This window comes from Podarcis tiliguerta (genome assembly GCF_965153285.1).
Source record: "Podarcis tiliguerta genome assembly, chromosome: 13".
NCBI lineage: Eukaryota > Metazoa > Chordata > Lepidosauria > Squamata > Lacertidae > Podarcis > Podarcis tiliguerta.
This window is the reverse complement of record NC_139546.1, coordinates 23050982-23064537: the sequence shown is the minus strand read 5'-3', so window position 1 is coordinate 23064537 and position 13556 is coordinate 23050982. Positions and strand designations below refer to the sequence as shown.

Genomic DNA, 13556 nt, shown 5'->3' with positions numbered 1-13556 from the left:
CTGTGCAAGTTTACTCCTTCAATGCATGACCCTCAGAGACTTTAGCTATTGTTACTACTGCTGAATTTATGGTTCTATCACTAACCTCTTGGAAAGTCGAGGTGATTTTTAAAAATCCGTTTCAGCATGTTAACTTTTGTATGTTTAAAAATAGGCTTGTGTTATTAAATGGACTTTACTGTTTTTATCTTTCGCAAACCGCTTTGACGTAGCTTTTTTTTCTTGTTCTTTAAACAATCGAGCGGCGTAAAAAATTTATGAAATACAAATAAACCCCGAGGTAACTAACGGACAGAAACACGGAAAGAGAAAAGCCCCTTTGGAAGATATCACCCCACCCGTTTATCCTCCCTCCCTGTGCCCTGAAACGCAGTTACGGGGGGATAGAAGGCGGGGCTGCCGCTGCTGTTGTTTTTTTGGTTCTTTTCCCTCTCGATTGGTGGAAAGAGCAGCCTGTCACAAGGAGAGCGGAAGTAGAAGGGCAAAAAACCCGCCCCCGCTGCCAGGAGGAGCCTTTAGCGGAAGCGGAAGAAGCTGGAAAGGAGCCGAGGGCGGAAGTGGCGCCGTTTGAGATTTTTGGAGTGGTGGGTAAAGGGGGATACCGAGCAACGGGAGGACTGGTGGCGGCGGTCCCGCAGGCGGGAGCGGGTGAGTGATGGGGGTCGGGTCCGGAGGAGGCTGGCCTGGGCTGGGCTTGGGGAAGCGCAAGCTGTCCTGCCTCCGGAGAAGGAGCCCCGCGGCTTCGCCTCCCTCGCAGATGGGCGTTGCTGGCCATAGCGGGGCTGCCTCGGCCGTGGCGAGCAAGGATGGAGCCTCCATGGCCAGGGGCAGTGCACCTCTCTCGAGCACCTGTTGTCTTCGAGCCCCGCCTGCGGGCTTCCTGGAGGCATGCCGTGCGCCGCTCTTGGAAACAGGATGCTGGACTAGGAGGACCGCTCTGGCCGACCCAGCAGGGTTGTTGTTTGCTCCGCCCTGCGCGGCGCTTTGTAGAAACGCCATAAGCAGAAACAGTTCTCCTTGTGAGCCTGTGAGGCTTGCAGTCTAAGAGCGGGAGTAGTCACAAATCGCATGCAAGGCTCCCAGAGGATTGGGTGTTCACGAAAAACACTGAATTTGAGCGTTTGGACAGAGGAGCTCTTTACTGGTGCGCTGCTAACTGGAGATGCCAGTTAATTTCCTCTTAAGGGGATGAGTGCACGTTTATCAGCTTTGTCGGGCAGAAGTTCAACAGGTGTGACATTTCCTGTATAAGATATCCTATCCCTAAAGCTATAATATTCTAACCTAGGATGTGGATTCTAGCAGAGGGGGTTCTCAGGCCCTTTCTGTCCTACTGTATCCAGATATGCTTTGGACTATGAGTATACATATTCTACCTCTGATCATAGTTGCTGCATTTAAAACAATCAGCCTGAAGGATTGTAATAAAAATGGCTTGGTTATGGGCCTTTTTTCAGGGAGCCATCTTGGGAGTCAATAATTTGTGAACTTTGTATGTCGTCTGAACTTAACGGATACAGTGCTTTCCTCATCAGACAAAATCAACATGATAATAACCAGCAGTTTTATTACGGCAAATCCCTTTTCTTACTACCGTTATATTGCATGGATTGACATTCTTTGAAAGACTTCTCCAAAGTTTGTGTAGTGATTAAGAAAGTGGACTGTGACTCAAATTTTGACTCTTAGATGAGTCCATTCAATGTTTGGCAATACATATAAGGATCATAACACTGGTCTGCCTCTTGAGGCCTGTAAAAATGCTGGTGCATTATATGTGAATGAAAGTTCGTATTATTGTTACTAAAGGGAACAGGCTCCTCCTTTGTGTAACAATTTCCCTATTATCTTTCTTGCCCCACCTTTTGCCATTTGGCTTCTCCCCACTCCCACCATTTTATCTCAATCCCCGGTCATCACTGCAACCCTGCCCCACCCCTACCCCTTTCCTCTCTATTGCAGATTCTCTTAAGCCTGTAAGCAGGAACAATGTTGCCTGAACATTCTGCATTGCTTGAATGTAAAAAGACTTACAGTGGTACCTCGGGTTAAGTACTTAATTCGTTCGGGAGGTCCGTACTTAACCTGAAAGTGTTCTTAACCTGAAGCACCACTTTAGCTAATGGGGCCTCCTGCTGCTGCCGCGCCGCCGGAGCACAATTTCTGTTCTCATCCTGAAGCAAAGTTCTTAACCTGAAGCAATATTTCTGGGTTAACGGAGTCTGTAACCTGAAGCGTATGTAACCTGAAGCGTATGTAACCTGAGGTACCACTGTACTTGTAAAAGTTATGTTTGCTGTCCCCAAACTTAAGGCACCCTTCCTCTTTCTTGTGCCTGGTCTTCTATATCGGGCATTGAGAACATTTGGCTCTCCAGATGTTACAGAACTACAGCTCCCATCGCCCCAGCCAGTATGGCCAATGGCCACAGAGGATGGAAGTTGTAGTTCAGCAATATCTTTCTCCCCTATGCTCTAAATCCTTGTTAAATTTTAGTTGTGCCACAGTTCAGGAAGGTGATGTATAGTGTAATTGCTTTGATCGTTTCCCTGAATATATGAATATGTCTCTTTAAAGGTCTACCCTTCTTTGTAGCCAGATGGGTGGGGTAGCTAGCTCCCAGCATTCTGTTACACTCCAGCATGCCAAGAAGCAAGCTATGCAGATGGGAGCATGCTTAATTCTTAATACTGGAGCGTGAGTGCAATTCTTCTCTTGTGTAAGTGAATGGTGGGCTTTCACGGAAATAAAGTGCTGTGTTTAGGGACACTGACATAGCGATGAAACACACGAAACTGCTTTATATCTTTGGTCAGTATTGTCTATGCTAACTGGTAGTAGGTCTCTGGGGTTTCAGATAGGGAAGCCTTCCCAGCCCTAGCTGGAGATGCCAGGGGCCTTCTGAATGCAGAGCAGATGCTACATTTGGCTTTCGCAAAGTAAAACCTGTGCTCCACCTCTGCTGCAGGTCACCAGACTGTCACTGATACGGATTTTGTAGGGGAGGGATGGGGAAACCATTGGACTCCAATTCCCATCAGCCCCAGCTAGCATTGATGGGTTGATGGTCAAGGATCACAGGAGAAGTTTCCTATTTCGGATGCAACGTTGGGGTCATGCATCCCCATGAGATTCTTTTAATTCACAAGCCCGCCTTCCATGAACATCATATTGGTGGGCCCTGTGCTAGTATTATAGCAAGGCACCAGAGGCTTTTCTCTGGCAAAGGTTTAGGGCAAAATGAAGTGGAGTGCATACTGTATGTGATTCATATTGAAGTTAGATCATATCCACCAGACCTCAGTGCCTTAAGAAGACTCTTGTATGTCTGTAAAATGCTACATGGTTTCTCACAATCCATATCCAGGCTAAGGAAGGTCTGGTTGTTGTGCTGTTGGTTGTGACCTGAGAAGTTGCCAGTAACAATTTCTGTTTATATTTATTCAGGGTTAGCCTGCGCAGTATTTAGTAAAAACACACACACGCCACAGTCAAACACTAAATAAGAGTGTGTGCAGTCAGTACATGAAGTAACCTGACAGACCCATCTTATTGCTTTAAACATGTAGCAGCTAAAAGAAGTATTTAGCTTCAATAGCTTAACTCGATAAATGTCGGGTTGGTTGTTCCCAGATATATCAGGGACTACTGATTAACAGTAACTCATTTCTTTCACTTTCGAGTTACTGCTCAGTATATTCAGTATAAATTGTAAAATGCTGAGTGCCTTGTCTAAAGGTCAGCTGGTTTGAATATTTAGCATCCTTAGGCAGAGAAAATTTGAGGTGTCACCAATCCCTGCCCCCCACAATCCAAGCAAAAAATTCTCACTGCGGTCAACTAAAGACAACCATCCATGCCCTGCACACACACACACCAACCTCTCTCACTGCCTAAGAAAAACAAAAAATGAATAGAAAAAGAACATACCCAAGTGACGCTGACACAAAAGCTCCACGCATACACTAACTAAAAGAATGTAAGTTTAACCACCACACCTCCTCTCCCACTTTCTCCTCCAACAACCTTATACTGCATTCAATACTTAATGTCTCACATCCAGTGTCACTGCTCTGTAAAAAAGACACTACGACCTGAAAATAGAGATAGCACACCTACTTTTGTAACCAAAGAAAGTGATTAATAAAAATTATGTTTAAAAAGAAAGAAAGTTTGAGGCACAGAGAAGTGTAGTGTGGAAAGCTAATGTAACTTTTTACCTAAGTAAAAAAGTAAGATGAGGTCCACAGTCTCTTTTGCTCTGGGCATACTGAGCCTTGATGCCTAAATGTAGTATAGTGGTACCTTGGGTTACAGACGCTTCAGGTTACAGACTCTGCTAACCCAGAAATAGTGCCTCGGGTTAAGAACTTTGCTTCAGGATGAGAACAGAAATCGTGCTCCGGCGGCGCAGCAGCAGTGGGAGGCCCCATTAGCTAAAGTGGTGCTTCAGGTTAAGAACAGTTTCAGATTAAGAACGGACCTCCAGAACAAATTAAGTTCTTAACCCAAGGTACCACTTTATATGGGTACACAAATAGCTGAGCTATATGCTCATACAGTTAGTCACATACATATTACACATCCATTCAACATAGAGCTACCTTGTTATAATCTTTACTACAGCCCCACAAATTGGATCAGTATTGTCCCCTGTCGGTGGACATGAAGAATAAACTTTTCCTAAGGCCACCCAGTGAGTTATGGAAGATAATGGTGGTAGTAGTAGTAGTAGTAGTAGTAATAATAATTTTCTTTATATCCCACATGTCCTGGTTTAAAAATCGGGCTCAATATAAAACATTGATTAAAATGCAACTTAAAAACAGCATAAAATACAACATAAAATATCAATAGAATTCTAAAATTCAGGGGTTATTGGGGGGGACCCCAGTCAGTAGACATCAAATGATCACCAGGGCTAACTGGCCAAGTTGGTCCTACTAGGGCCAGCAAGGAGACCAGGGAAGAATTTAAATGTGGGGTCCCAGAAAGGGTTTCTTCATAGAAGAGGAAAGGGGGAAAGGGAATAGACGATCAGGCTAATTCAAACTGAGGACCAGGCGGAATAGCTCTGTCTTACAGGCCCTGCGGAAGGAGATCAAGTCCTGCAGGGCCCTAGTCTCGTGGGATAGAGCATTCCACCAGGTCAGAGCCATCACTGAAAAAGCCCTGGCCCTGGTTTCCTTAGATGTCTTGCTTCCTTAGATGTGGGATCGAGACGTCCTAATTTATAGCTTGATATTTTATCCACTGGGCTGGAACATCCCTCAACCCAGCTGATCACGTTAAAAGTTTTAATGCTGCAGACTAATGCTGTTGTAATGGTAAAACAGTGGCGAACCATACCATGCATGCACTTATTAGAAGGACTAAGAAGCCACTTCAGGTAAGATCCTCTGTACATTGGAACTTCAGAGGAGCAGTTCACCTGAAACCACCCAGGAGAGCTTGTGGCAGGAATGAAGCTTCCAGTTCCACATTTGAGCTGCTGGATCAGGGGCAGGGCACCTGTGCCAGCTGGGACTGACAGGATGGGGAGTTCAATAATACCTGGAGGGCCACGGGTTTCCCCACCTCTGTGCTAGCTCAAAAGCCGGTTTCACATCACTGAAATGTCTCTTTTTTTCAGTTGGAGATTTGTGTTCCTCGCCAACAGTCCCACCTCCTTCTCATCGGAGCCTGTGCCCTTGGAAGAGGCCATGGCAGGCCGCGGTGGAGCTGCACGGCCAAACGGGCCGGCTGCCGGGAACAAGATCTGTCAGTTCAAATTGGTTCTTCTGGGCGAGTCAGCTGTTGGGAAGTCCAGTCTGGTCTTGCGCTTTGTGAAAGGACAGTTCCATGAGTACCAGGAGAGCACAATCGGAGGTGAGTATTGGTGGACTCCAGCTGTGGGTTAAGTTATAGAAGAGTCTTGGGCCTTTGCAGGATTCCCCGCCCCCAGCCTGCAAACTTCTTGTGATTAGGGAGCTTTTTCCACACCGATACAGTGCAAAGAATTCTCAGTGAGCCTAATAAGGCGCCCATTCCATTTCAAAGTGAAACACTAGCCAGGCCTGTTGGTCGGCCCTGTTTTTCCCACCTAGGACTATGTATTCCCTACATATCTCAACAGTCACTTATAGCTGTAAACTATTATAATTACTAAACAGATTTATAGACCTACATGGTACAAAACAGAATAAAGCACAAGCTCCAAGACTAATAAAATCACTTCGGCGAGCTCTAAAACAATAAAACCATTTATACTCTGAAACAACAATACGATTTAATCAGATGTATAATTAATCTTCCTTAAATGACAGGGAAAGCCTTCCTAAACAAAAATGTTTTCATTAGCTGCTTGTCTGGTTTCAGCTGGTAATTTGTTCCAGAGAGCTGGGGCTGCAACACTAAAAGCCTGGTTTAAACTACCGGAGGAAGTTGGCAGCAGAGAGCAAGCTGTCGTTAAAGAAGCTCGCCTGCCATTGCTAATTCTCACTGCTCTTCTGACAGTGTTCTCCTACCCAGCAATATTTTCAAACAGAGGCAACTTGGCAGAAGGATGTAGTTGTCTGTAGGGGGCAACGGGGGTTAATCTGTTTCAACAGTTCCTTCTAGACTTTTTTTTAGAGCCACGATGCCACTTCTGGCTGAAACTTGCAGACGAAACGGCAAAAGGAAGAGAAGGCTGCACATTTGTCTATCCTTGCAAAAATGTCAGTTTGGAAGAAGCGTCTTCTCTGCCCTGAGCAGATTAGCCAGCCTGACGCCTGAAGTTCTTGCTTCACCTCTTACAATGCCCCTCTGTCAAGATTGACCTTGGCAGTTCTGGCGCAATTTTTGCAAAGTGGGGACTTCTGGCTTGGTTGGAGTCAGTGATGTCAAGTCCTATTTGGTTTCATCTGAATAGAGCAGTGGCTGCTTAGGAGCTGGTTTGCCCACAGCCTGCCAGGTACATGTTGTATATGCGCTGTGGGGCATAGGACTCAGTGTGGACTGACCTGACCTCTGCCTTGTGTGTGTGGGGGGGGGTCTTTGTAGACCCGCTCCACTTCATTCTGCAAAAGGTATGGACAGGTGGAGCCTACTTGCATACAGACAGAAGGCCTGGTTCACCTTAACGTTCTTTAGTTCATATTCTGTTTTGCCTGTTTTGCAGGCTTGGGATGGGTAAGAGCAAACGGGAGTATGCAGGTGCCACAACAAAATTCTCTGCTAGGTAACCCACACTTGGCTTTACCCCACCTGTCAAATGCCAGCTTTGCAGTTCTTCCAGGTTCTGAACCTGGCATCTAGAAGAAGAGGGCAGTTGCACAAATGTGAGGGCAGTTGTCCTGTGCCCTTCCTGTTTGATCTTGGCATTCATCCCTTGGTGCAGATCATATCAGCCCAAAGCTGCACACAAGCCAAAGGGATGTGTGAACTGATCTTCTGTCCAAGCTCTGCACAAAAGGAGGGCTTCTACTTAACAAATCCCCCCGCCCTCAAATGGCTAACATTGCTCTATTTGCAGCCAAGTCCCATAGTATCTTAACACTGCAGCAGGGCTAATCTGTGGCCCTTCAGATGGTTGGTTTGGACTACAACAATGCCCCACAAATAACCCAGAGAGGCATTTTAAATAAGAGGAAACATTCTACTCATGTAAAAACACGCTGATTCCCGGACTGTCCGTGGGCCGGATTTAGAAGGCGATTGGGTCGGATCCGGCCCCTGGGCCTTCGTTTGCCTACCCATGGGTTAGCATGTCAGACTAGGACCTGAGTTCAAATCTCCACTCTACCATGTTGTCCACCGAGTGGCCTTTGGCTAGTCGCTCACTCTTAAGCCTAACCCATCTCACGGGGTTATCACAATGATAAAATGGGGTGGGGACTATTTACACTATTTTGAGCTCTTTGGGTGAAAGTTGGGGTAATGAAAGTTTTATATAATTACAAAAAATACAACAGAATTTAAATTAAATAGCCATAAACCACAGTCTCAAAGTATACAATAAGGTTAAACAATTCACTAATAATTGATAGTGGTGTTTAACAATAAAGAGACAAAAGCATAATACCAATAATAGCAAAAATTAATCATCTCCAAAATTACAAGTAAAACTTGTACTTGAATGTGCAAGTAAAACAACGGTATCTAGGAAATGTATCGGAACATGTGCAGAGTTCAATCCAAGATTTAGTTGCACCTTCCTGTAACTCTGAGCTAATGTTTCTTTTCCAGCGGCTTTCCTCACACAGACCATTTGCCTAGATGACACAACGGTCAAGTTTGAGATTTGGGATACAGCTGGGCAGGAGCGCTACCACAGTCTGGCACCCATGTATTACCGGGGTGCCCAAGCGGCCATTGTTGTCTATGACATCACCAACATGGTGAGGATTTTTGACTCTGTCTTGTCAGCTTAGACCCAAGAGGGCCTCTTCTCTTGTTCTGATAATCTTGAATGGCTGAAGTCCTGGACGTGTATGAATCCATTTGACAAATGCTTTGTGGCCCAGGGTAAAACGGCTCAAGGAAAACCAAGCCCCTTGGGCTTGCTTTAAGATTAAAAATGCTTGGTTTTCCTTGGTGGTATGAAAACAGGTTGGGCTCTTTAGACCTTAGTTGCAATTGGAATTTACTGTTGGGTCTAGTAAGTGAGGTTGTAAATCTGTTGTCTGGGCTTCACCACTTTGGATGGCATCGCCTCCATGATGCAACATTCTTCCATTAAAAAAATAATAATCTCTGCATCTGGAAAAGTAGCATGTTGGGGAAAGAGGGAAGCTAGAAGCGTTCGCCTGCAGCCTTTAGTCGTACAGCAGACTCAACTACTGCCTTCTGTTGGAACACTTCCGTGCTTACTGTTCTCGTGTCAATTTCATTTCATTTCCATATGCATGTGACGATAGCCCCAAAATACACAATTCTGTGAGCTCCTGAAACTTAGCCAAATCCTAACATTTTCAAATCTTGGTATTTAAATTGGATGTTGAGGAATTTTGAAGTCTGGTCTTAATACAGCAGTTTAATGTCCCCATGCAATGTTGGTTAAGCATAAACCTGTCCAATGCACTCATTTACATGTAAAATCCAGCAGCACCCATAACTCTGAATGTTATGAAAATGTCATTTTTCCTAGCAATTTTTCCTCTGCCGCTGTCAATCTTTGCCCAGCCTTGGATATGCAAAACTAAGATGGTAGTGACAGGCCAGTGAACATGTTCTGCTTATTAGGAAGAGTGTGTTGGCATTCCAGTTAGAAAGAACTGGTATTCTTCTTGCACTGAACTGACTGCTGAGCTGACTTCCCTCTTTCCTTGCTTGCTTCCTTCTTGTAGGACACCTTTGTACGAGCCAAGAACTGGGTGAAGGAACTGCAGCGGCAAGCCAGCTCTAACATAGTCATTGCCCTGGCAGGGAACAAGGCTGACTTGGCCAGCAAGCGAGCTGTTGACTTCCAGGTGAGTGGCATTCATTGCCTCGGGAAGTAAACCTCCTTGTAGTCGTCCTGTGACTACAGGAAGCTGCTGTCATGAACTTGCTAACATGGCTAGGCAAACAGCTTTCCTCTCCTGCTCATCTAATATATATGTAACTAGTGGGAAGTGCTTGGCACGGCATGGGAATTTAAAGAAACCAATAAATATTGTGATTTTTAAATTGATAGTTTAATTAGTGAATTTCAGGGCTGCACGTACACATACACACCAACCCAGGGATTCGACGTGACCTGACCCTGAATCAACTTGAGGGGGGCAAAGTCATGCCAAAGTCACGTTTCTGTCCACAGTCTTGATTCAAAATGGCAGAACTTACACCTCGTGAACCCCCATGCTGATATCTTGAGAGGTGGCCAAAACCTATAGAGAACAGACAGAGAGGCAGATAGGCAGACATACAATTTTTCAATATTTATAGCAGATGCTGAACTATATTACAGTTGTTTGGTAATTTGTACAACTACTCTGTATAGCTTTGAAAGTCTTAGGAATGTGCTATAAATGCTAAGTGATCATGACAGTGTGAGCAAAATTCTGGGAATTGTCAAGTATCTTGTACGGGAACATGCTACTATGTATTATTATTATTTTTAAAAATACTTGTTTATTTAGTAAGTTAACATCCTGTTTTTTTCGCTAAAGTGGCTAATGACACTTGTAAAACACAACAGATACCCCCCGAAACAACCAGCCCCACTCAAACAGGAGCCAGCATCATCAGCATCATATGTTCTTTCCACAGGATGGATGGTGTCATATTAGACAGACAGTCATTCAGTCGATTTCCATAGTGTGTTACAATAGAGGCAACAATTGGAAAAACCACAATGTGAACCGAAGACAATGCTATCATCAATATAAAACAGGGCAGAGTAGTAGTTAATTCTCAAAGACCAACTGAAACAGCCAGGTTTTACTTGACTGCATAAAGCAGAAAGGGGGCTGTTATAATCTCCTTTGAAAGGGGGATCCAAAAGTATTGGGGCGCCGACAGAACAGATCCTGGTAGAGAGTAATAGTTCTCCAATATTGTGGAGTTCTGGAGAAAGGGCCTCATGAGTAGATCTTAAGCGTGTGTGTGGCGGTGGGGAGGCACTCGCTTCTTGGAGGCATCAATGGCTGCCCCACAGCTGTCATGCCAGGTTCAGTTACCATTGAGTCATGCCGTCCTGGGAGACTGGAGTGTTTCCACTGTGCCACCCCCCGGGATGATGCTGGCAGTGGCCAAGGCTGTCATCATTCCTCCATTAGCGAATTCTGTTTTTCAAGCACAGCTGGGACACCCAACGAACATGACGCCCCTTACCAGGCCTGCTTCAATCATAGCTCTTTTCTCACGCTGAGCAGTCTTGCACGAGCCTCTTGTCTGCACTAGTTTGGAATCCACGTCATCTTTCCCATCCTGGGAGCAAAACGCCATGTGGTGGCCAGAACTAAGGCACAGCAAGACGCTGACAGCAGTATTGAACTGAACTGGAAAGCCTGGAGACTGCTCTGTAGCTGTGGTGGCTACCCATTCAACGATGAGTTTAGCCGTCTTCTCTTTACCATCTCTCTGTTTATAGGCATTTGGTGAACAGAGGTTGTAGGCAGTGTTTATACTGGTTATAAAGGGTGGCACTTCTGCTGTGTCCCTTCCTTTCTGTTACTGAGTTGTGGTTCTAGGAAGCACCAGATCAGGCCACCAAAAGGTTGGCTGAGTGCACGTCTCTGCACAGATTCTGATTTGGCTCGACACATTCCCTTGCAGGAAGCCCAGTCCTATGCAGATGACAACAGCTTGCTGTTTATGGAGACATCCGCAAAGACGGCAATGAATGTGAACGAGACCTTCATGGCGATAGGTTAGTAAAGTGGTGGGGAGACGCAGGGTGGCGAGTCACCCTCCACACTGCCGTATATTGGGGACAAAGTGATGTTAAATAAATAAACAAACACACACACACACACATCACATCACAATCTTGGGTTCCTGAACAGCTTGGGGTGCAGTTCGCTGCAGAATTGGCCAGTTCAGACTTGAGGGAACTTGCAGGCCTAGGTCCAGGAAAGGCCGTGTGGGGATTCATTCATTCATTCGGTTTCTCACAACAAGCCTGTGAGGTTAGGCTGAGAGACAGTGACTGACCCAAGGTTACTCAGTGAGTCCAAGGTGGTATTTGGCCTCTCAGGTCCTAGTCTGGCACTCTCTGTTGACTCTCTGTTGCCAAAAGTGTTGGGTAGGAAGAATACAGGCACCGGATGATCGGGTGGAATGTTGTCCCAAGGGAGGGGAGCTGAAATAAGGGCCTACAGAGTGGGTAGTGTGCTGAGAAATGGGGGGGGGGGGGGAGACGTGAGAAAGAAGTAGGGTAGAAAGGCCAGAAGGGTGGGCAGGAGGCAGTCGTTAAGCAAGGCAGCTGGGGGCAAGGGGTGTGTGGAGTAGAAAAGCACGAGAGTCTAGAGACAGAGAAGCTGAATATACCCATCTTGACTGACCAGCTGAATATTGTGGTGCCAGTCACCCCTTTAAAAGCAGCAGGAAATTGAGAGGATGCTAGCTTCCAGGAGCTGGGACGGGCATGATCTTAATCCCCTGCTCCCGCCACAGGGGTGAATCTTACAAACCAGTTCACTTGGATGTGCCTCTTCCTTTCCCCCCCCCTCAGCCAAGAAGCTCCCCAAAAACGAACCGCAGTGCCCAACGGGAACGGCAGGCAGGAACCGAGGTGTCGACCTCCAGGAGAGTAGCCAACCCAGCAAGGGGCCGTGTTGCAACTGAGGGGGACACTGCCTGCCCCTCTGGGCGGCCCCAACTGGAATGCGCCTGAACCAATCGCACTTACGGAAGAACAGCTGCCAGGATCCCTCTTCTTCCCACCTCTTCCCAGTCCCCCCCTTTTTTGCTGCTGTGTCTCCTCCCCTCTCTTTCCCTCTGGTTGCAGAATGGAGGGAGCAAGAACCACCTGCCCCCTCTTCTGTACAAATGATGAATTCATCTTTTAAAAAAAAGTCTTAGTCACCTTTTTTTAAAAAAAAGAGAGCAAAAACACACAAAGGAACTATGGCACACCTCTTCAACCACTCTTAATGGGTAGGTGACGTGCATTTCCAGAGCTTTGGCCTCTCCTGTCTCTGCCTTTCCTTTTCTTTTTCTGAAGGGTTCTTACAGCCTCGTATTTGCTCGCAGCCGCTTGGAAGGAAGACCTGCCTTACTTCAACCAGAAGTGACTTTTGGAACACCTGCTTGGTGATTCTAAGCCACTTCCACCGGTAGGGCTTAACCCTAAAGAAAATGTGGTTGCCGTAGGCCGGGGAAGGCGCTGAGAGTTGTATGCTGGCAGAACGACAACTCCCAGGGTTCCTTGGCCAGGAGCCCGGTTTAGATACGGTATAGACTTGCTGTTATAAAAAGCAAGTACTGTAACGAAACACACAGGTAACCACTAAATGAAATGGTAGCAGTAATGCTAGATTGAGGAAGAACGTCTGGCCTTTAAGCCTTGTTTTGACCAAATCACAATTATGAGTATTGCCAGGGGTTGCGGCGGGGGGGGGGGCAGGGATCTGATTTTCTTCTGTATTTTGTATTCTTGTTTTCAACATATAACCAATCAGTATCTCTTTAATCACATATACCAACTAGCCTTGCACCCACCTAAGTTTGCATTGGGCTTTGGGTATACCAACTCTGCATTAATATTTTTTTTCCTATTTTCATTTTGGATATAATGCACTAATTCAGCCTGTTGAAGAAAAATTGTATTAAAATTATCACTTCTTTTGAGCAACGTGATGCCATTGTTAATAACCCTATAGTATGATGTTGGTGGGTGTATAGATGCAGGGGGGTGGGGAGGATGGACGTGATGTGGGGAGGGGGGCAATAATATGTATTCACATGCAGATGAAATATTGGTAATTCCACTAAATAAAACTGCAGAAGGGAGACCACAGATTTTGTTTCTGATCTAGTGCCTGAGGCAATTTTGTCTTAACTCATATTGGTATTTAAGGGGAGGAGTCTGTCAGTCTCTTCAATGCAAAGCTCCAGTTGTGTATGATTTGAAAAATAAATTTTTTATAAATCAGATACTGACCAGAAAA

General features: G+C 45.7%; 1 protein-coding gene across 2 annotated transcripts; it reads left to right on the top strand.

Annotated features, from left to right (window-relative positions):
• Nucleotides 1–472: 472 nt before the first annotated feature.
• RAB5C (RAB5C, member RAS oncogene family) lies at nt 473–13556 on the top strand. 2 transcript variants are annotated; one of them, XM_083408803.1, is made up of 6 exons: nt 473–584; nt 5633–5868; nt 8209–8360; nt 9309–9431; nt 11221–11314; nt 12119–13556. In XM_083408803.1, exons 2-6 carry the CDS (start codon nt 5703–5705, stop codon nt 12229–12231), a joined length of 648 nt encoding a protein of 215 aa, XP_083264929.1. In that variant the 5' UTR covers nt 473–584; nt 5633–5702; the 3' UTR covers nt 12232–13556. The 2 variants fall into 2 exon arrangements, with proteins under 2 accessions (XP_083264929.1, XP_083264928.1); XM_083408802.1 differs by having other exon boundaries at nt 496–648.

Excerpts from the sequence above, each read along its gene's own strand:
- RAB5C (XM_083408803.1), top strand. The coding sequence starts at position 5,703 with ATGGCAGGCCGCGGTGGAGCTGCACGGCCAAACGGGCCGGCTGCCGGG. Across the intron at positions 5,869-8,208 it reads CCAGGAGAGCACAATCGGAG|CGGCTTTCCTCACACAGACC; the intron begins GTGAGTATTGGT and ends TTTCTTTTCCAG. Across the intron at positions 9,432-11,220 it reads AGCGAGCTGTTGACTTCCAG|GAAGCCCAGTCCTATGCAGA; the intron begins GTGAGTGGCATT and ends ATTCCCTTGCAG.